The 21,005-nt window shown below is 68.8% G+C and overlaps 3 protein-coding genes across 5 annotated transcripts in view; 1 reads left to right on the top strand and 2 right to left on the bottom strand.

Moving 5' to 3' along the window:
* The first annotated feature begins 2,644 nt into the window (after positions 1 to 2,644).
* SLC22A31 (solute carrier family 22 member 31) lies at positions 2,645 to 6,193 on the top strand. Its single transcript, XM_074913438.1, has 9 exons — positions 2,645 to 3,004; positions 3,562 to 3,665; positions 3,760 to 3,914; positions 4,172 to 4,340; positions 4,664 to 4,809; positions 4,915 to 5,023; positions 5,102 to 5,316; positions 5,425 to 5,536; positions 5,629 to 6,193. The coding sequence occupies exons 1-9, from the start codon at positions 2,645 to 2,647 to the stop codon at positions 5,969 to 5,971; spliced, it is 1,713 nt and encodes a 570-aa protein (XP_074769539.1). The 3' UTR covers positions 5,972 to 6,193.
* A 546-nt stretch (positions 6,194 to 6,739) lies between these two features.
* Positions 6,740 to 12,260, bottom strand: CDH15 (cadherin 15). The gene is made up of 14 exons (XM_074913291.1): positions 12,170 to 12,260; positions 10,393 to 10,545; positions 10,075 to 10,230; positions 9,851 to 9,995; positions 9,608 to 9,768; positions 9,280 to 9,408; positions 9,012 to 9,197; positions 8,676 to 8,929; positions 8,408 to 8,550; positions 8,101 to 8,337; positions 7,774 to 8,013; positions 7,270 to 7,406; positions 7,019 to 7,174; positions 6,740 to 6,937 (listed from the first exon to the last, which is right to left on the bottom strand). The coding sequence occupies exons 1-14, from the start codon at positions 12,218 to 12,220 to the stop codon at positions 6,740 to 6,742; spliced, it is 2,346 nt and encodes a 781-aa protein (XP_074769392.1). The 5' UTR covers positions 12,221 to 12,260.
* Positions 12,261 to 16,200: 3,940 nt separating this feature from the next.
* The window catches only part of ACSF3 (acyl-CoA synthetase family member 3), a 63,536-nt gene continuing 58,731 nt past the window's right edge, over positions 16,201 to 21,005 (bottom strand). For 2 of the 3 annotated variants that reach the window (XM_074913397.1, XM_074913400.1), the window contains 2 exons: positions 20,657 to 20,768; positions 17,041 to 17,316 (listed from right to left, as the gene is read on the bottom strand). In XM_074913397.1, the coding sequence (XP_074769498.1) occupies positions 17,199 to 17,316; positions 20,657 to 20,768 (230 nt within the window). In that variant the 3' untranslated portion in view covers positions 17,041 to 17,198. Of the gene's footprint in view, positions 16,604 to 17,040; positions 17,317 to 20,656; positions 20,769 to 21,005 lie in introns of those variants that run through there. The other variant, XM_074913398.1, reaches the window with a different exon arrangement.

The raw sequence follows: 21,005 nt of genomic DNA, 5'->3' as shown, positions 1-21,005 counted from the left end.
CTGGCGAGAGCGGCGCCGCACGCACACGTTGGCGAGCGCCAGCCTGGCTCCAGTCGCTTCTCTGAGCTGTAAAACCTGAGCGGGGCCAGCAGAGCTCGGCAGAGGCTGATCCTCGCAGAGGGAGGCCGGGCCTGGCAGGAGCCCGGCTCGCAGCGTTGGCGCCCGCTGCCCAGCCTCTGATCCCACCCAAAGACCCTGCCTGGGTCTGGCAGGGGGAGCTGCACCCTCTCCTCCGCGGCCCGGCAGAGACGGGGGGACGCTCGGGGAGGATTCGCCCCCAGCTGGGGACCCAAACGCCGCGTGGGGTCAGGGCTGGGGACCACCCATCGCCCCGCGGCTCCGGGGTGCTGGTCTCCACGCTGGGAAGGAGCCACCGGTTCGGCGGCGCCCAAACTGCTCCGGAGTTGGGGGCCGGCTCCTCCCGCCGCCGTCCCGTGGCGGCACCGCGGCCTCGCCCGCGGGGGATGGCGCTGGACCCGCGGCCCTCGCCGCTGCCGTCACGCAGCCGGCCTCAACGCAGTTGGTGAAGTTGATCCTCGAGGAGAAGCTCGCGGGGACGTGGCCGGAGGCGGGTTCATGTTCCTGTCCCAAGACCCCGGTGCCCTCCTGGCACTGCTGCCGCCCCTCCCCGCGGCAGGAAGCCGGTGCCCGCGCCGCCTCTGCCCGCAGCCGCCGTCCCCAGGGCGAGGGGTTGGCCCCCGCTCCCAGCACCTGCTGCTCCTTTTTCTGCCCAGTTTTACCGGGTGCTTGTGGCTGAACGTCCCAGCTGCCGCTTTTGGAAGCGAGGAGGTTACAGCCGCCATCTGGCTTCTCTTCCTCTTGGCTGGGGGGACCGGAGGGACCCGCTCAGTCCAGAGCCGCTTTTCCGCCCCGTTCGCCTCTTCTGGCAGCTCCTCAGCCCCGCACGCGCGGCGCTCCGCAGCCCGGCTGCTCTGGGCAGGGTACAGGCAGCACCAGGCCGCGCTGCCCGCGCCCCAGCCGAAGGGCACCCACCGTGCCCCCGCGCCGGCTCCCCCCTCGCTGCCGCCGGCTTTGCAGCCGGTTGAGGAATTTTCCACCATCCTCACACCCGGGACCTCGAGGGTTTCACTCCGCAACGTCCCGGCAGCTTCGTCAGAGCTGGGGGGCCCTGCCCGACCCCCAGCTCCTGCTGTGGCTCCGTGGGCACGTTGCCAGAGTGTGGGTTTTGCATGGAATTTTTTTTTTTTTTTTTTTTTCCCAGGGCCACCAAGTCAGGGTGGGCAACTTGTGCAAATACTGGGGGGCCGCTTCTGCCCCTGGAGCTTCGTTCAGCAGTACAAGCAAGGAGCCACAAGTAACAATTCTTTTTTTTTAACCGATTTCCATCCCTGCTCTTCCTTTTGTTAAATAACCGTGAATTCATCTAAATTAAAACGGAGAAACCTTAAATCAGCCGCGTAAAGAGAGAAAATTCCCTTGTTCTCTCCTGAGCGCAGCGCTGGGAAGCTCAGGACTCCCCTGGGGTACGTTTCCCCCCCCGTGATACTTCTCCCAGCCACAGATGTGGGTGCAGAAGCCGCCCAGGCCGGGTCCCACCTTGTCCCGGTGCCGCTCGGGGCTGTAACGCACCGACACAACGGCGTAACGCACCGACACAACGGCGTAACGCACCGACGTCCGTTATTTTTACACCGACGATCCCCGGGCCCGCGGCGGGGGCACCCCCGTGTCCTTTTGGCTGCACGGGGGGGGGAGGCAGAAAGCGAACGCGGGCGGGATTTTGCAGATGTGATTTTCTACCGTTGCAGGTACGGAGCTGAGCGCCAGAGCCGCGCTCTCCTCCCTCGGAGATAACGTTTGTAAATAAATTTTGAAAAGGAAGGAAAAAAAAAATTTAAAAAAATCTTGTTTGCCACTCGGCTGCTTGGTCGCTGCTTCCCACGGACTCGCTGCGGTGCAGGAGGGGCTCTGACCAGTTCCCTTCGCGGGGGGGGCCCAGACCCCACCGACCCCCTTTGGGGGGTTAGGGGGACCCGGGGGCGTTTGTGGGTGCTGACGGCCGGGCCCCAGCCCCCCCCTGCACCCAGGGCCCCCAGCACCGGCTGGACACGGGGGGGCCCCAGTGCCAAGAGGGTGCCTTGGCCTGGAGCACTGTGGAGAGGGGAGGGGGGTGAATGGGGCTTGGGGGGGGGAAACGGGGCTGGGGGCGCCGGACCGGGCTTGTGGGGGGACAAACCAGGGTTGGGGGGTGGCTAACGGGGCTCGGGGGGGCGAACTGGGATTGAGGGGGTCAAACTGGGGCTGGGGGGGGGGGGCAAACCGGGCTTGGAGGGGAGGGACAAACCGGTGCTGGGGGGGTGAATCGGTACTGGGGGGCCAAACCGGGGGGACGGGGCGGGTGGTGAACTGAGGCTGGGGGGGTGAATGGGGCCGGGGGGGGCGAAGCGGACTTGGTGGGGACAAAGCGGGGCTGGGGCGGGGGGGACCGAGTCTCGAGGGGGGGGGACGGGGCTGGACCGGGCCCGGGGGTGTCGAACCGGTGTGGGGGGAGCCCGAGCTTAAGGCGGGGAGAGTCGGGGGGGTCAGGGCCGGGCGGGGCGGGGCGGGGGCCGGTCCCCGGCGGGGCCGCCCCCACGGGCGGGCGCCGATGCCGAGCGATCCCCGGGAGCGGCGGCGGGGGCAGATGGCGGCGGGGGGGTCGCGTCCGCGGGGCCGCCGGGCGGCGGGGGGGTGGGCGCCGTGCGCGGCGCTGGCGCTGGGGTGGGCGCTGGGGTGGGCGCTGGCCGCGGCCCCCCCCCACCGCTGCCGCCCCGACGCCGCGCTCCTGCCGCCGCCCCTGCGGCGCCTGGGGGGGGTCGCGCTGCTCCGCGCCGCCGTCCCGCGGCTCGGCGGGGGCTGGAGCCCCTGCCAGCTCTACCGGTACCGCCCCGCCGGCCCCGGGACCGGCCCCGGCGCCGCCCGCCCCAACGGCACCGGGCCCTGCACCCGCGGCTGGCACTACGCCCTGCCCGCCGCCGGCCTCCGCTCCAACCTCGTCACCCAGGTTGGGGGGGCACGGGAGCCCGGACTGGGGGGGTTGGAGCGGGGGGGGAAGGGTCCAGGGGTCGGGGACCCCCGGCGTGTTGTGGTTCTGGAGGGGGTTGGGGGGGGTCCCCGTGGGACGGGAGGGGTTAAGGGGGGGGGGATGCCTGGGGAGGGGGGACCCTGGGGGGGAGGGAGCTGGGCACCCCGGTGAGGGTCCCATGGGGAAGCGCTGGATGTGCACTGGGGGTGGGGGCAGAGGGAGGTTGCCGGGGGGGGACAAGGGAGCCTGGGGATGGGACAGGGGCCTTGAGGGGGACAAGGTGGGGGGGCCACCGTGGAGGGTCTGGGGGGAGCCCTGGGGTGTTCCGGGGGGGGCAGTAAAAGTCATCAGCACTGTGTCAAATCCAGCCCCACACTTCGGTTTGGGGGGCGGAGGGTGGCCAGACGCCCCTCCTCAGGCAACTGATGGGGATGGGGACCCCCATCCGTCCCACCCCCGAGGGCAGCAGGGGCGGGGGGGGTCTGCCGGGCCCCCCCGTGCTGACGTCTCCCCGCCGTGTCCCCCCCCCGCCGCAGTGGGACCTGGTGTGCGCCAAGCGCTGGAAGGTGCCCCTGGACCAGACCACGCACTTGCTGGGCTGGACCCTGGGCAGCGTCGCCGCCGGCCTGGCCTGCGACAGGTAACAACGGGGGGGCCCCGGGGCAGCTCCCCCCGGGCTGGCGGAGGGCGGGGGGGGCCGTGCCCAGCCCCGCTCACAGCCCGTCCCCCCGCAGGTTCGGCCGCCGACCCGCCTTCGTGGCGTCCCTGGTGCTGGCGGTGCCGCTGGGCCTCGGCGTGGCTCTGGCCGTCACCTTCGCCACGGTGCTGGTGGCGCGGCTGCTCTTCGGGGCCGCGCTGGCGGGCGCCTTCCTCTCCCTCTACGTGGCACGTGAGTGCGCTGGCGGGGGGCTGCAGTGGCGTGGGGGTGCGGGGTGGAGGATGCTCCAAGGTGGAGGATACTCTGGGGTGGAGGATGCTCCAGGATACAGGATGCTCCAAAGTGTAGGATGCTTTGAGGTGTAGGATGCTCCAGGGTGCAGGATGCTCTGGGGTGCAGGATGCTCCCAGGTGTAGGTTGCTCCAGGGTGCAGGGTGCCCTGCAGCCGTGGCACTCACGGTTCACCCCTTCCCCCCCACCTCCGCCAGGGCTGGAGCTGTGTGACCCCCCGCACCGGCTGGGGGTGACGATGGTTGGCGGCTTCTTCTGGATCGCCGGGGAGCTGCTGCTGCCGGGCCTGGCCGTGCTGTGCCGGGACTGGCGGGTGCTGCAGGGCGCTGTCACCATGATCCTGGCCCTGCTGGCTGCCTGCTGGTGGTAAGGACCCCCCCGAGGCAAGGTGGGGGGGGGCTGTGTGCATGGGGAGGGGGCTGCTCCCCACGGGGAGGGGTTGAGCCGTGCCCCGGGGCTGGCACCCAGCACCCCAGCCTGGCACACCCTGCCCGGGGCCGCGGATCAAAGGGTGCTGGGGGCTCTTCAGGTGGAGCACAGAGACCCCCCGCCCTGGGTAAATGTTTGCTCGGGTTTGAAGTTGAGGGTTTCTGGGCAGCGTCACTTTGAAGCCAGGAAGGGGGGGGCAGCGCTGGAGGGGGGGGGGCAGTCTCCTGGAGAGCCCCGTGACACTGACACTCGTGCCCCAGGTGCCCGGCGCTGCTGGTGGAGTCACCGCGCTGGCTACTGGCCACACGGCAACTGGAGAGGGCCAAGAAGACCCTGCAGGCACTGGCTGAAGGTCGTGACCCCGGCGCTGACGACAGCTCCTGCCACCAGGAAAGTCTCCTGGAGGGTGCGTGGCAGGGGGGGGCTGAGGGGGCCACCGGGCCCCCTCCCCAAAGCGGCGGTGCCCGGCGGGCCGGTGCCGGCTCCAACCCGCGCCCCCCTGCCCCGTCAGAGCTGGAGTCCCTGTCCGAGGGGTGCCCGCAGCCCCAGTACCACGCCGTCTGCGAGATCTTCGGCACCAGGGTCATCTGGAAGAACGGCGTCATCCTCGGCTTCGCGGCGTGAGCGGGCGGCGCGGTGACGGTGGTGACGGGGGGGGGGTGTCCCGCTCACAGCCCCCTGACCCCGCTCTGCCGCAGGTTCATCGGCTCCGGCATCCGGCACTGCTTCACCCGCAACCTGGCCCCACACCTGCCCCGGTTCTTCGCCTCTTACTTCACGCTGGTGGGCACGGAGGCGGCCGCCTGCCTCTTCGTCTGCCTGACGGCCGAGCGCTTCGGGCGCCGCGCCGTCCTCCTGCTCTGCACCGTCCTCACCGGCATCTCCTCCCTCCTGCTGCTGGCCCTCACCCAGTGTAAGGACGGGGGGGACACCCCACCGCGGCAGCCGTGGGGTGCAGCTGGGAGGAGGGTGGTGTGTGCAGGATTTGACCCCTGATGGTGCTTCTCCCCCCCCACCCCAGACCTGCTGGACCTCATCGTGCTGACCCTGTCCGTGGTGGGTGTCACCGCCTCCCACGCCGTCACCATCCTCAGCATCTTCTTCGCCAGCGAGGTCCTCCCCACCGTGGTCAGGTAAGGGGTGGGGTGGGGGTGGGAGGGCACCCAGGAAGGGTCCCCCAGGCCCATTCTGAGCGTGTTTCCCCCCTCCCCTCCCCTCCTCGCAGGGGTGCCGGGCTGGGCCTCGTCGTGGGGGCCAGTTTCGTGGGTAAGGCGGCCGCCCCCATCACCGCCATCCCCAACAGCCGCGGGTTCTTCCTGCACCACGTCGTCTTCGCCTCCTTCGCCATCCTCGCCGTGCTCAGCATCATGCTGCTGCCCGAGAGCCAGGGCCGCGCCCTGCCCCAGTCCCTGCAGGATGGCGAGCGCCAGCGCCGGCCCCCCCTCTTCCACCGGCCCCCCCGCGACGACCACCTGCCCCTCCTCACCCCCCACGGCGTCCCCCACGATTACTCCCACCTTGCTGCCTCCACCAAGAACATGCTGGGCTCCCCGCCCCCCCCGCTGTGAGATGTACCTGCCCCCTCCCGGGGTCTCCCTGCTGCTGGGGGGGCTCAGCACAGTGCTGGGACCCCCCTTCCATGCAGCACTGGGAGCCCCTTTCCCCCCGCCGGGTGCTTGTGGGGTGCACTGGGACATGTGCGATGGCTGGACTGGTCGGGGGAGTTGGGGGGGGCAGCGCACGCACCCCACGGCAGGGCCTGATCCTGCCCCAGGAGGAGCAGCTGTGCTGGGAGTCCTGGGGTGGGGGTGATGCCCCCCCCGGGGGTGCTCACGGGCTGCCAATAAAAGTGCCTTGTTTCTACGGGCGGTTGGCGTGGTCGGGGGCTCCCCCACGGTGCCCCTGCCACCGGCCCCCTTCTCCGGGGTCTTTATTATGGGGAGAACCAGGGGGAGTCTCCTTGCCACCCCCCCCCACTCCCTCCCCAGCTCTGCTTCCCCTGGGGTGACCCCCCTGCCCAGGGCTGCCCGTGCACTCGACCTCTGTCTTCCTGGGGGTGCTGGGGGGGGGGGGGGGGGGGGGGTGGGGGTGGTCTGCAGGTGTGCAAGCCCTTGTGCTGAGGCCTCTCTAGTGCACACACATGTGCAAATCCCCCCCCCCCCAATCTCTATTCATGTTACACACACATGTGCAAAGCCCCCTCAGCCGGGCATCTTGCTCACGTCCACCCGCAAACCCGCCGCATCTGGGCACCCCCCGCCCCAGTTCTCCCGCTGCCTGTTTCCCCGCCCCCGGGGGCAGCGGGGTACCCCCCTTCCCGCCCCCCTCGCCCCCCGCTACTGCCCGTAGAGGTCAGCCAGGCGGCGGAAGCGCGGCCCCCACTCGCTCAGGTAGTCGTAGTCCTGGTCCTCGTCCGTCAGGCTGGAGACGATGGAGCTGAGGGGGCTGGCGACCGAGCCCGAGCCCTCGTAGTCGTAGATTAAGGCCGTGTCGTAGGGGGGCACGCTGGGGTCACCGTCGGCTGCCTCCAGCCCCTGCGGGGGGGACACCATCAGCCCCGCCGGGACTGGGAGGGGGGAGCTGGGGGTAAGGGGGGCAGTGGGCCACGTCCCCACCTCGTTGATGAAGTCCTCGATGTCGGAGGGGCTGCTGGGCAGCTTGCGGGGGGCCGGGGGGGTGGCGGAGCTGAGGGGGGCGTCCCTGCGCACCGGGGGCTTGGCCCGGGGGGAGAAAAGCTCGGGGTGCCGGAGCTGGTTGATGTCGTAGGCGTCCTGCGGGGATGGGAGGGGGGTCAGGGGTGCAGGGCTGGGATGGGGACACCCCCCCCCCAATCCCGTGAGCTCCATGGCCTGTGTGTCCCGCTGACCTGGTCCTCCTCGCCCCCGCCCTGCTCGTCGTAGTTGAGGATGTTGTCCCGCATGTCGTCCCCCGAGCGCTGCAGCAGCCCCTTGCGCAGAGCCCGCCGGCGCCCCCGCGCCCGGGCAGCCCCCAGCCCCGCCAGCACTGCAGGCACAGGGCGGGTGGGCACGGGGAGGGGGGGGACACCGGCGGCGGGGGGGGACGCGGGGGTGCTGGTTGGGTTGGGATGCAGTTGGTGGGGCTGGGAGAGAGGGATGGGGGGGCGGGATGGGCGATGAGGGGACTGGGGGCGCTTCGTAGGGGTCAGAAGGGGTTGCTGCGGTGGGGGGGGTCATGGGCAGGGACTGGGTGGGGCAGCCAGGACCAGGATGGGGCAACGGGTGGGTGGGGTCGAGGTGACGGAGGGCGCTGGTGGGGTTCGGGGTGGGCACCCAGGACCAGCACTGGGGGGTGGGGCACGGGGCTGGGGGGCTGGCGGGGGGTGAGGATGCCCGGGGGGGGTCTCACTCACCGAGGAGGAGGATGATGCTGCCAAGGATGATCATCAGGGCCCCGAGGGTGACGCCGGCCCCGGCGGTGGCGGCCGCCAGGACACCGTCCTCGCAGGTCTCGTCCCGCCCGCAGCGGCACACCGAGACGTTCAGCAGCTGCTGCCGCTCCCGGGGGGGGGTCCCCGAATCCCGGAGCAGCAGCGGGAGTGAGTAGGGCCCCTCGGGCAGCTCCACCAGCACGGCCAGGACCGCGTGGGTCACTGCGGGAGGGGGCCGTGGGCAAAGGGTGAGCGGGGACCCCCCCAGCACCCCCCCAAGGCCGCAGCCCCCTCCCTGCCAGCCCTCACCGTTGAAGCGGGTGATGCTCCAGTTGCGGGTGAGCTGGGGGTGCTGGGGGCTGAGCTGGAAGTGGAAGGGGGCACCGTGGGGGGGCCGGTCATCGTCCGTGGCCCCCAGAAGCAGCTTCCCCCCGCGGCCTGGCCGCCCACAGAGCACCCCAGGCGGCGGCTGCAGCAGCGGCGCGTGGTCGTTCACCTCCAGGATCTCGATGGAGAGGGTGCCGGTGGCGGAGAGGGGGGGCTCGGCTGGGGGTGCGGAACGGAGGAGTCAGGGCAGGACGGCGGGAGGGGGGGATAAGGCGGGGGGGATGCTCACCGTCATCGCGGGCGAGGACCAGGGCGATGTACCAGCCGCCCTGCAGGAAGGCGGAGGGGTGCAGCAGCTCCCGCTTGGTGCGGACGGTGCCGGAGCGGGGGTCCAGCTGCAGCCAGCCCGCCGGGTCGTAGAGCAGCGCGTAGCTGTGGGCGCGGGGTGGGGGGGCATGCCGTCACCCCCCAACACCCCCAAAACACCCGTCGCGGGCCGCGAGCGGGAGCCTGGGCACGGCAAAGGGCCGCGGTGGCGGCGGCCTCACGGGACTCACGTGAGGGTCTGGAGCTGGCGGGTGTCGGGGTCGCTGGCGGTGTAGGTGGTGACGGGGGTGCCCGGGGGGGCCCCCTCCAGCACGCTGACCCGCCGCGGGTTCTCGCGGAAGACGGGCGCCTCGTTGACATCCCGCACCTGCACCCGCACGGTGGCCAGCGCCCGGGGGCTGGCGGGGGCCGCGGGCTCCAGCGGCCGCTCGTTCTGCACCGACACCGTCAGCTCGAAGCGGTCCCGCACCTCGTGGTCCAGCGGCTGCGGGAGGGGCCACGGGTCAGCCGAACCACGGGAACCCCCCAACCCCCCCTTCCCCTCTCTCCGGCTGCCCCGCGCCCACCTTGGCCACGGAGATCACCCCGTCGTTGGTGTGGGGGTCGGTGCGGATGGCGAAGGCACCCTCGGGGTCACCCTCCAGGATGGTGAATTTGGCCAACCAGTTGGGCGAGCCGGCCAGGTCCTTGTCGTGCACAAAGACCTTCCCCACGTCCACGCCGGCCGCCTGCTCCTCCACCTCCATGGAGAACTGGGGGGAGAGCGGCGTGGGGCTCGTGTCTGCCCCCCCCTCCAACCCCCGACGTGTCCCCCCACCCCGCCCCGGCCGCTACCTCCTCCTTGGTGAACTCGGGGGGGTTGTCGTTGATGTCGTCCAGGTAGATGACGGCCGTGGCGGTGGTGGTGAGCCCGTCCCCGGACATGTCGGCTGCCTGCACTGTCAGGTTGTACACCCCCACGGCCTGCAGGGAAGGAGGGGGGGGTGCTGAGCCCCTTCAGCCCCCCAGGAGAGCCCAGAGCTCCCCCAGCTCTGCCCACCCACCCTCTCCCCACGCCTGCGCCTGCTCGTGGCTGGAGCTGTGATTTTGCCGGGGGGGTCTTTAGCTGCCCCCAGTCCCGGTGCCACCCCGGTGTGTGTGTCCCCCCCTCCACGCCCGCTACCTCTCGGTCAAGGCCGGGCCGCGCGGTGCAGATCTCGCCGGTGGTCGCGTTGATGCTGAACATGCCGGCAGGGCCCTGCTCCAGGATGGAATACCGCAGCGCCGCGTTGTCCGTCTCGGGGTCGTCGGCGTCGCTGGCGTCCGCCGTCATCACGCAGGTCCCTGCGGCCGCAGTGGGTGCTGCCGTGGGGGGGGCTGGCTCCCCCCTAACCCCCCCCGGCCCTGGTGTCCCGGCCGGACTCACCTGGCTCGGCCCCCTCCACCACGCGCCCCGTGAACACGTCCTGCCGGAACAGCGGCCGGTTGTCGTTCTGGTCCACCACGATGATCTCCAGGTCGGTGGGATCCTCCAGCGTCGTCCCCCCCAGGTCCAGCGCAAAGGCCTTCAGCTGCGGGCGCAGAGCGGGGGGGTTGGGGGTCCCTGGGGGGGCCGTGGAGGGGGCTTGGCCAGGGGAGCAGCGTCCTTACCCGGAAGCGGTCGGTCTCCTCCCGGTCCAGCATGGCGTTGAGGAAGACTTTCCCGCTGAATTTGTCGATGGAGAAGATGCCCAGGGGCTCCTCGTCCACCCCCGGCCCCTTGATGCTGTAGATCACCCCCCCGGGCTGTTGCTTGTCCGACTTGATCTACCCCAGGGAAAGCAGGGCTGGCGGTCCCGGGGCTGGGGGGGGGTCTGTCCCCTGCCTGGGGTCCCCCTCTGACCCCCCCTAAGCCATGTCCCCCCTCCTGGGGCGCCCCCAGGTAATCCCCCTGCCCCAGAGGGGATGTGGGGGGGGGTCCCTGCCTACCTGCACCAGGAGGTGGGGGATGCGCTTGTGGTTCTCCGAGATGCTGATGGGGGGGATCACCCAGGCCCTCTTCACCCGCCGCAGCCCCTCGTGCTGGCGCCAGGTCTGGGGGCTCCCTGGGGCCGCGGCACCCGGCTGGGCTGGGCTGGCACCCTGGGGGGGGCACACGGTGCTGCTGGTGACCCCCAAACCCCCCGAGTGGGAGGGGGACAAGGGCAGGGCTTTTCTCCTGGGATGGGTGGATGGGGCTGGGGTGCACAGGGCTGGGGTACAGGGTGCTGGGGTGCACGGTGCTGGCCCCCCCCCAATGGGGTTGGGTTTGGGGGAGCAGAGAGGGCACCCAGTTCTCCTCCAGCGCTTGGTGGCTGTCCCCTGAGCCCCTGGTGTGATGGTGACGGGTGTCTCGGGGGGAAGGAGTACCCCACAAATGACCCCGGGGGTTCCACCCCGGGCTGTGCTCCATGGGACCCCCCCCCGTGGGGATGAAGGGGTTACCCTGGGCTGGCCCCAGCCCACCTCGGTTGTCACTGTCACCTCATGGAGGTGGCAGCGGGGGCGGAAGGGTCAGGGATCGGGTTAGGCCCAGCTGGGGCACAGAACTGGGGTGCTGGGGGGGCACAAGGAGCTGGGGGGGGATTAGGAATCGAGACTGGGGGAGCAGGAGTTATGGGGGGGCTGCAAGGGTGGTCAGAGAGCTGTGGGGGCTTGGATGTGTTTAGGGGCCATGAGGGACTGGGTGGGGGGGTCAGGGAATTGGGGGGGTGACATGGGGGTCTGGAGCTGTGGGGAGCAAGCGTGAGGGGTGGGAGATGGGGGTTGGGAGGGGCAGGGAGCTGTGAATGGCCCCCCCAGTTCCATGCTACATCCATCAGGGCTCCCCCTTGTCCTGGGCCCCGGGGACATGCGCTCCCCCCGGGGAGGGGGGGCATCTGGGCAGAACCGGGCCTTGCACCCACCCTGGTTACATCGCTGGGGGTGCTCTGGGGTGCTCTGGGGTGCCGCAGGTCCTGGCATGAGCGCCCTGCCCAGTGTGGGGGAGCAGGGCCGCGGGGATGGCTGTGCTGGGGGTCCCTGGGGGGCTGTGCAGGGCAGGGGGGGCCCCAGGGGATGGGCAGGACAAGGGGCTGGTTTGGAGACGGACGGGAGCTGCCCCGCGGCCGCCAGCTGTCCCCCTGCCCCCCCCCAAGGAGAGACCCCCCCCTTCCCTAGGGAGGAGCTGGGGGTCCCGATGGGGGCCCTGCTGCTGGCGGGGGGGCTGCCCTGAGCACCCGGCCATGGGGGTGCAGGCCAGAACCCCAACGGCTCCGTGGGGGTCAGGCCCGAGACTGCGGTGAGGGGCTCCGGGGGGGCCACACACGGACAGAGGGGTGGGGGGGTGTGTGGGGGTGTGTCTGGGCCCACAGCTGGGTGTGAAAAGCCACACCAGGGTGTCTCTGAGCACCTAACCCCCCCAAATCCCGTCTCCCCGCTTCACAAACGCAGGCAGCGTGCCGGAGCCGCAGGCCCCCCCCTGCCGCCGCCATCTGTGGGGTGGGAAATGCCTCAAGAGGGGCACCCAGCCCCCCCAGCCCCAGCCCCAGCCCCGCTGCCCCCAGGGACGTGTCTCCGCGGGCTTTGGGGTCCGGCCGCCCCCCCAGCCCCGTGTCCGCGCTCCCCATCCCTGCGGGCCCTCTCAGGGCACGGAGCTGGGAGGGGGGGCACACGACACCCCTTCCCTATCGCCTTCCCCCCCCATCGCCATCCCTCCCGCCCCCCCGGGTGTCCCCGCACCCCTTACCCGCGCGCAGAGCGGGGCGAGCAGGCAGGCGAGGAGAAGCGGGGGGCCCATGGCGGAGCGGGGCGCAGTCCGGCCGCCAGCCCCGAGCCGCTCGCCGGTCCCGAGCTAAAATAACCGCGGGGCTGGCTGAGTGACGGCACATGTGCTGCCGAGCGGGCCGGGCCCCCCCCCGGCCGGGCAGCTGTCCCCCCCGCCCCCCCGGGCGGCAGCCTGCACCCCCTGCCCGGCGGGGGCCCGGCGGGGCGGGCGGCGGGGGGATGGAGGGGGGGTGTGGGAGGCTCGGGGGGGTGAGGAGGGACGCAGAGGGGGGTGGGGGGGGTCCCCGCTGCCCGGGCTGGGGGCCGGGGGTGCGCAGCCCTCGGGCAGGGCGGGAACGCGGCAGCTGTCGCCGGGCGCGTCCCGGGGATGCCGCGACGGGGCGGGCGGGAGGGAGAGACCCGGCCCCGCTGCCCCCGCCACGGCGGCACCGGCACCGGGACAGGGACCGGCACGGGTGCTGCCCGCCCCGCTCCGCCGCGCCCCCCCGTCGAGGCGAGGCCTCCCCGGGACCCCCGGCCGCGCCCGGGGCCGGGGCCGCTGCGGGCTGGGGGGGGCGGCAGCGTCCCGCCGCCTCCCGGTCCCGGCGGGTTCCCACGGGGCGGAGCGGCCCGGGGCGGCTCCCGGAGGCCCGGTGCTGCCCCCGACCCCCGGGGCCGGGCCCGGTGCTGCCCCCGACCCCCGTTGCCGATCCTGGTGCTGCCCCCGACCCCCGGGGTCGGTCCCGGTACTGCCCCCGATCCCCGTTGCCGGTCCCGGTGCTGACCCCCACCCCTGTTGCCGGTCCCGGTGCTGCCCCCGACCCCCGTTGCGGATCCCGGCGGCTCCTCGGCGCCGCGGCACCAGGTGGCAGCATCGTCCCGGCCACCGGCCCCGACACCGTCAGTCCCGGTGCCCCCCGGTACCGCAGCGGGGAGCACCCTCCGCTCCTCGAAGCCGAGTGCCGGGGGGTCCCGACTGCAGCAGGGCCGGGGAGCCGCCCCCGGGGACACCCCTCGCCCTCCCGGAGACCCAAACCTTGGGCCTGGCAAGGGAACGTGCCATGTGTCAGTGACACTGGTGGCATCCCCATGTCCCCGCGGGCCCCCCCGCCCGGCCAGCGCCGCTCCCCTTCTTGGCAGTAAGTGGCCCCGGTGCCCCCGCCCCGGGTGTGGGGCATCGTCTGGAGCGGGGGGCTGAGACGGGGCGTAGGGCACGAGGCAAAGGGCCGCAGGACGTGGGATGCAGGATGTCATCTGTCTGTCCCCAGAAGCTGAGCGGTGGTGACAGGGCTGTTGGTGTCCCCAGGGACGGTGGGAGGGGACATGGAACCGGCCGTGAGCGTCGGCACCAACTGGGCCCTGGCGTGGCAGAGGCGCTGGCTTGGCCGTCCGTCTGTCCCGTCCCGTCCATCTGTCCCATCCCATCCGACTGTCCCATCCCGTCCGACTGTCCCATCCCATCCGACTGTCCCATCCCGTCCGACTGTCCCATCCCATCCATCCGCCCTGCTCGCCCTGTCACCCTGCATCAATGTCACAGCGAGGGGCCGCGGCGGCGGCGCTGGCCCGGGGGTCCCGGCAGCTGCCCCTCGCCCTCGCGCGCCGTGGCAGGGGGTACCCAGCAGATGTTCCCTGCCACCGGCACGGCAGCGGGGGGGTGCGGGGGGAGGCAGACGTGATGGGCTCTGACAAGGTGCCAGGCCCAGCTCACAGTGCCGGTGCTGCCAGCGTGGCTGGTGGTGCCCGTGGCATGGCCCTGGCCACAGGACCCCCCCCCACCCCCCCCAACCCCTGCCCCTGCACCCCCTGCCCCTCTCCCCCTGCAAACCGGGGCTCCCACTGGGGTGCAGGGATTTGGGACCCCACAGGTGCTGGGTCCGAATGGCGCCAGCCCAGTCCTACACCCCCCAGTGCTATGCCAAGTCGGAGAAGGGGTCACCCTGTTCTGGAGGGGCAGGTCCCCATCCTGCCCGCTGACACTCTCGGATCCACCCGGTGCAAGAGCTCCAGGTGTTGGGGGGTGGTTGTGCCCCCACCGCGGGTGCTGGGACCAGTCACGTCCCTACTGTGGGTGCAGTGGGACTACCTGTGACCCCAGCGCAGGTACTGGGGGGGTCTGGGCAGTGTCCTGTCCCCGCCACACCCAGCGATGGGGACAGCGAGCAGCCGGGAGCGACCAGCGAGGTGTCAAACGCCGGCACAGCAGCCGCGAAGCCACTGGAGCTTTGGCTTTTATACGGCAATAAAAGATAACGTCAGCTCTAAAGTGCGAGAGCAGGTCCCAGTGTGCCGAGCCCAGGCCAGGCCCGAGCTGCTGGGAGCACTGGGAAGGGGGCACGGGGGTGTGGGCAGGTCCCAGCTCACTGGGGACATCCCAGCGTGGTGATACCGAGCTCAGGTGGCAGGGCTGGGCTGGGATGTGGGCAGGAGGACGCTGCCGGACGGCGTTACGGCCAAAAGATGCTACTTGGTGGTGGTGGTGGTGTTTTGTTAATGGTTTTATTGCCAGGCCAAGCCTGGCAGGCCTTAATGAAGGAGATTGATGGCTTAATAGCCTGGAGCCATTATGGGGTAATTGAATGGTTGTGTACATATGATCAGGCCGTCAGTGCAGACGTGGCTCGCAAGCGAAGCGCCTGGAGTGGTGGGGGACACACACAGACCCCCCCCGTGCCCCCGATGTATGCAGCGTGGGGGGAGCAGAGCCCACAGCCTTGGGGACCCCCGTCCATCCCCCAGGGCCAGGCTGCGGTGGTGTCCTGGGGCTGCAGCCGGCGGTGAGGGGACGGAGCGGGTCTCATGGTGGCACCAGGTCACCAAAAGCCAGCTCCAGGCGGCTCCGGTCCCACCCCGAGGGCCCCGTAACCAGGTTTTTAATTAACAAGTCCCATCAAGAGGGATGAACAGCGGTGGGGGAGTGGAGGTGGGAGCTGTGGGGGTCCAGCATGGACCCCCCAAAGCAGGGGCTGTGCCACTGACCACCCTCCTGGAGAAAACCTGGAGAAAACCCGGCGGCCGGGTCCCCGCGCCGAGGTGTGAGTCAAACTACTCATTTTAGTGTGTGACAACCAGGTGTTTTACAGTATTTGCTACCTGTGATCATCCATCAAAGCAATCGATAGCGTTCCTGCAGAGTTTTATTAATGATCTTGTCACCGGGCTGGTGCTGGGTGCCTGGGGTTGTCGAGAATGATAGATCATTAAGAGCTTTTGCTGCTATTTATTCTCCAGTGACCTTGTCTCTCTCCATTGTTGCTTGCTTAAGAGTTATGAATGTGAGACATGATAATTTGATATTGATCTATTTGGTAACTTAAAAAATTTACTGCATCGTTGATGTTTTAACAAAGGATCCGCTCAGTCCCTCCCGCAGACCGGGGTGAGGCGCCGGCTCTGGGCTCTGCTGAGGGGGCGAGGGGGGCACCCCCCGGTGCGTGGCATGCTCAGGGGTGGCTGCCTGAGCCCCGCATCTCCCTGGGGGACCCCGACCCAACCCCTTCCGAGCCTGAAGTACCGAAATCCAGGTGCCCCCCCTGCCCTGGGAGCTGCGGCCGTGGGCAGGGCTGGACCCCCCCAAGGCTGGACCCTTCCAGGGCCCTGTCAGCTGGTGAGGAAATCTGGGGGTCCCCACCCATCACCCCGCGGCACCGGACAGGACTGGAGGGGCGCCCCAGTGCCACGCCGCCTCCCCAGTGTGCTGTCCCCAAGCTGGGGAGGGATCCACTGGTCGGGGAGCTGTGGGGCATGGACGCTGTCCCCCCCCTGGCCTCCCCGGCGCTATCCCTCCCCATCGCCCACCGTCGCGCCCAAAGTCGAAGAGGGACAAACACCCGTTTCCAAAGGTAGAGTTTATGGACGCCGCCCGTCCTCCAGGCGATCGAAGACCTTCAGACGTGGGCGCCGGTGTCGGCACAGGTACACGCAGTGTGATTCCTGCTGCATCTGCTCCCCGGTGCCTCCAACACCCCCCCGCGCTCTGCCCCCACCCCACGCCGGCCCGTGGGCCCACCCTGGCCAAAACCCGAGCCCATCTCCAGCTCCCGCCTGGCCCTGCCGTTCCTCCGAGCGCCTGGGGGGGTGGGATATGCTCTGGGTTGGTGAGCGCAGCCAGTATTTATTTCTGATTTTTGTATTTATTCTTCATTTCTGCTGTGAAGTGGGAGTTGGTGCTTGGGTGGACGGTACCGATTCACGGGGGGGGTTATGGGGCATCCCACGGAGAGCAGGATCCCACCAGTGAGGGGATCCACCGGGGTTTCCCCTCTCTATAAACCAAAGTACGGGGAAAGTCGTGGAGTCTGTGGGAAAGGGCAGAGGATGCAGAATTCCCAGGCACCGCCGCAGCCGGCTGAAGACAGGACTTGCAGCTAAAGAGTCATTTCATCTGGCGATGAGCTGCACGGGGCTTGAGAAAGAGCTGTAACGGAAATGAGGATGAGCATCCCCAGACAGATGAAGGCAAACTGGGGGAGCTGGGGTGCCCGGGCAGCCCTTCCCACCCAGGCAGAGTGGCTCTGGGGGGTTGGCACTCTGGGGCTGAGCCACCCCGGGGGCCAGCGGGGCCTGTCTGCCCCCGAGCAACCACTGCGGGGACCAGCCCGGGTGGATGTGGAGGTGTTTGTGGTCTCTGCCCCTCACCTGCCCCCCACCACCTACCCGGGGGCTAAATGGAGCAACTTTGGCCAACACGTACCCACTGCCAGCTCTGGGAGGGGGGTCCTGGCCTGGGACCCCCGCTGCGTTCACCCCACGCTTCGCTTCTAGGCTGAGGATTGCCCCGAGCCTCTTGCAAACAGCTCGTGCACAAGGAGGGTGGCCCTGCAGCTCGGGCTCGGACCAGCCGAGGAGACCGTGTGCGGTGAATCCGGCTTTTATTGGGCTTCTCTCGCGGAGCAGAGCGCAGGGAGCCCGGACCCGCCGCTGCTCAGCACTGCTGGCCCCTCCTCAGCGCCGCTGTGAGGGACAACGAACCGACCAGCGCCGGGCTCCCCGTCCCACCCCCAGGCCGTGCACTAGGCTGGGTAAAAGCGCTGCAGAAGCTCCTTCTTGTTGACTTTTCCCATCTGATTGCGCGGGATCTCCTCCACCACGATCAGCTCGGTCGGGATGCTGTAGGGTGCCATGGTCTCCCTGCAACGCAGGAGCGCAGCCCATTGCAGTCTGGCAGCTCAGTCCTGGGGGGACCTGTCCTTGCCCCCCTCTCCCGGGTGGACTTTGGCCCCGTGCTGTAGCTCACCTCTGGCCGTTTTGCTCCTGCCTGTGCTCCCTGGTCACACCCCGGCCCTGGGTCATCGCTTGCGGTGGTTTGGGCTGGGGATGGACCCTGTTACCAGGACCTGGCTCTGCCTGCCACGTCCAGCCCCAGCGTGGGGGGCACTCCCTGAGGACAACACACCCCAAAAAACCACCCACCCACCCCTCGGGAGGGGGAACAGAGACCCTTCAGCGAGTTGGAGGCAGAGCCCCTGACGTGGCCTCATTGATCAGTGATGATCTAGACAAGAGGATCGAGTGCCCCCTCAGTAAGTTTGCAGTTGGGTGGGAGTGTTGATCTCTCGAGGGTAGGGAGGCTCCGCAGGGAGACCTGGCCAGGCTGGAGCGATGGACTGAGCCCAGCTGGGGGAGTTTCACTGAGGGCAAATGCCGGGGGCTGCCCTTGGGCCACAACAACCCCCAGCAGGGCTACAGGCCTGGGGAGGGGTGGCTGGAGAGCTGCCGGTCAGAGAGGGGCTGGGGGGGTTAACTGACTGATAGTGAGCCAGCAGTGTGCCCAGGGGGCCAAAAGGCCAATGGCATCCTGGCTTGTGTCAGCACTGGCGTGGCCAGCAGGGACAGGGAAGGGATCTGAGCCCTGGGCTCGGCACTGGGGAGGCCGCCCCTCAATGAGGGGGTTCAGTTTTGGGCCCCTCACCCCAAAAAGGCCATTGAATGACTCGAGCGTGGCCAGAGAAGGGCAACGGAGCTGGGGCAGGGTCTGGAGCACAGGTCTGCTGGGGAGCGGCTGGGGGAACTGGGGGGGTTCAGTCTGGAGAAGAGGAGGCTGAGGGGAGACCTCCTGGCCCTCTGCAACTCCCTGCCAGGAGGGGGCAGAGAGGGGGGATGAGTCTCTGGAGCCAAGGCCCCAGCGCCAGGCCCCGAGGGAATGGCCTCAAGCTGCCCAGGGCAGGGTCAGGCTGGCTCTGAGGAAGGATTTCTGTGCAGAAGGGGCTGTTGGGCGTTGGAATGGGCTGCCCAGGGCAGGGGGGAGTCCCCGGGATCCCTGGGGGGGTTGAAGAGTCGGGCTGAGCCAGCGCTGAGGGATCTGGGGGAGTTGGGAACGGTCAGGGGGAGGGTCATGGTGGGGCTGGAGGAGCTGCAAGGGCTTTTCCAACTGAGGTGATTCTGGGATTCTGTGAAACTCCCCGTTAGAGCCAGCACAGGAAAACAGCTCAGTGGCGTGATGGATGCTGGACCCGTATGTGTCCTGGGTGCCAGTCCCTGAGGACTGAGACCATGGAGGGGGGGCACAGAGGGGTGTCTTCCCGCTGCGGGAGTGAGTCTGAGCATGGAGCATCATCCCCGTGCCCTCTGCAGAGCAGAGGGGGGGTTCTCCTGCCTTCTGCTGCCTGTGTGTCACCAGTCTGGGGCCGTGCCCAGCTCCGGCAGCATCCTGGCACTGACTCTGATGCAAGGTGCCAAGTCTGCTGAGCCCTTCAACCATCACCCGGGCGTCCTCCCCCCGCCCGCCACCAGCACCCCCCACCATATGGACGCCTCTAACTCAGGATGGCGCCTGTCGCCGGGAAGCACGATTGGAGGCGAAAGCCGCCAAATGAATCACTCTGAAGAGGGACATGTGTCTCCTGCCAGGGAGTGCGAGAAAAAGGGCCAAACGAATGTAAGTGACATAAAAAATAAAGGGGAGAGACAGGGCGAAGGGAAGAGGAGGGGGGGAGGCAGCTGGAGCCGTGCCTGGGCAGGGAGCAGCAGCCCCCGAGGAGCCCGGGTGGGCGGGCGGCTCCAACCCTCCGAGGGATTTTCTTTCAAGGGCTCCTGCCCTCGCTCTGCACAGGCAGAACAGCAGCGTGTCTGCTCCAGAGCTGGGGACGGCGAGGACAAGGGGGAGGACACCCCAGCTTGCAGCCCCCCCTGCCCTGCACCAGAGACCCCCAGAACAACACCCGGGTGACCCACAAAGCGCAGCCAGGGACGGTGGATGAAGGGATCTGTTGGGGTCACGGATGTCCCTGCCGGGAGGATTAGGGATGAAGATCTCCCTTCCCTGCTCTCCATCACCCCCGTGCTGAGGCTGGGGAGGGTCCTGGCTGGAGAACCCTGAAGCACCAGGAGCCTGTGCTGACCAGGAGGGACTGAGCCTGGCCGAGAAGGGACATCTCAGCCTGCAAGAGGACATCAGTTAAATCAAGCAAAAGCTGCTGGTGGCCGTGAGCCGCCCTAGGAGGAGGAGGAGGAGGAGTCCCAGGCCAGCAGCAGCCAGAGGGTTAATGTGTGTGCAGCAGCAGGAGGGACACCCTGGCAAGGTCTTGTCCCCTCTGCCCAAGCAGCGACCTGGTGTGGGTTTGGTTTCTTTGTTTGCTTCTCTTCCCCTACGATGTGACTGTTTAATCAGAGCAGCAGCCGGCCAGCCAGCGTCTTCCTCGCATTTGCTAAATCGCAGTCCCCCAACTGTGATTTTTGCAAATCCAGGGGAAATCTTTAATTGGCTGCTGTGCAGCCCCTGATGAAACAAGTGCTCCTGCCGCTTACAAAATAGCGCCAGCCTCGCCAAAAATATCCGCAGCCCGAAGGAGGGAGCTGCCAGGAAAAGAAAGAATCTGCTATTAAATATTTTGCTAATGGAATATTAGCGATAAACCCAGTGATTCTGCTTCCTGGCTCCCGCCTGCTCAGGCTCCCATGGCTGATGCCTGAAATCTCAGCGTGCGCCAATCTCTGCCCGACTGGAAGGAGAAGGTGCCGGTTTTAATGCCGAAGCCTCGCAGGATGGCAGGTGGCTGCTCTGTGCCACGCTCCTTTGTACTGCGGTGACTCCAGGGAGAGTCCACGAGCGCTGGTGCCCCCCCTCTCCAGGGGAGAGGTCTCTGGGATAACTGGGGGCTGGGCTGGGCTGGCTTCCAGTGGGTAGGAAGGCAAGTGAGGAGCGACTGCAGCAGAGCTGAGCAAATGTTCTTGCTGCTGAGAAAACTCGAAGCTTCCCCCGGCCTGGTGCTTGCTCTGTGCTTTCTGCCAGCAGCTGGGCTCGGGGCTGCGAGGTAAGAGCCACTTGGCTGCAACGTGCAGGTCGTTCATCAAAGGCACTTTTGGGGCGAGAGGCCCATTTATTCCCATTATCTCACATGCCCAGTGACCTCCTGCTTGGAGCTGTGGCCTTTTCTCCATCCCCAGAGCCTGAGGCACTACGTGGCTGTCAGTCACCCCTTCACCCCTCCTCTGACATGGCCCTGCCGTGCTCCTCCCCGCGGGATCTTACCTGGCCCAGTCCTTCAGGTCCTTCACCGAGAGCATCTCGCCCTTGCGCAGCTGCACGACAGCACTGACCCGCTGGCCCCAGACCATGTCCGGGGGCCCGATCACAGCTACGTCTGCAGAGAGAGCAGAGCACTCGGGTGGAGAAAGCCGAGCGATTTCTGGGGTTGGGGACGGGGTAGAAGAGGGTTTCAGCACCGCTGGTAGCTGCCGGCAGCAGCGGTGCGCGGGGAGGAGGATGCTGTGGGATGTTAGTACAGGAAACCACCAGGACCTTCGTGCTGACACCATTTCCAAGAACGGAGCTTTTCACGACAGAAAAAGGCAGAAAGCCCCATGGTTTGAGCAATGAG

The sequence above is a fragment of the Athene noctua genome, chromosome 9, assembly GCF_965140245.1.
Source record: "Athene noctua chromosome 9, bAthNoc1.hap1.1, whole genome shotgun sequence".
Classification (NCBI taxonomy): Eukaryota; Metazoa; Chordata; class Aves; order Strigiformes; family Strigidae; genus Athene; species Athene noctua.
The sequence above is the reverse complement of the archived record's forward strand: the minus strand, read 5'-3'. Positions and strand labels throughout refer to the sequence as shown.

Bases quoted from the DNA above. Each gene is read 5' to 3' on its own strand.
- SLC22A31 (XM_074913438.1), top strand. From the start codon at position 2,645: ATGGCGGCGGGGGGGTCGCGTCCGCGGGGCCGCCGGGCGGCGGGGGGG. The intron at 3,666-3,759 runs GTAACAACGGGG...GTCCCCCCGCAG, and splicing joins GCCGGCCTGGCCTGCGACAG to GTTCGGCCGCCGACCCGCCT. The intron at 5,024-5,101 runs GTGAGCGGGCGG...GCTCTGCCGCAG, and splicing joins GTCATCCTCGGCTTCGCGGC to GTTCATCGGCTCCGGCATCC.
- CDH15 (XM_074913291.1), bottom strand. From the start codon at position 12,220: ATGGGCCCCCCGCTTCTCCTCGCCTGCCTGCTCGCCCCGCTCTGCGCG. The intron at 8,930-9,011 runs GTGGGCGCGGGG...CCCCTCCCGCAG, and splicing joins GGGTGATCTCCGTGGCCAAG to CCGCTGGACCACGAGGTGCG. The intron at 8,551-8,675 runs GTGAGTCCCGTG...CCGCGCCCACAG, and splicing joins CGCCAGCTCCAGACCCTCAC to CTACGCGCTGCTCTACGACC.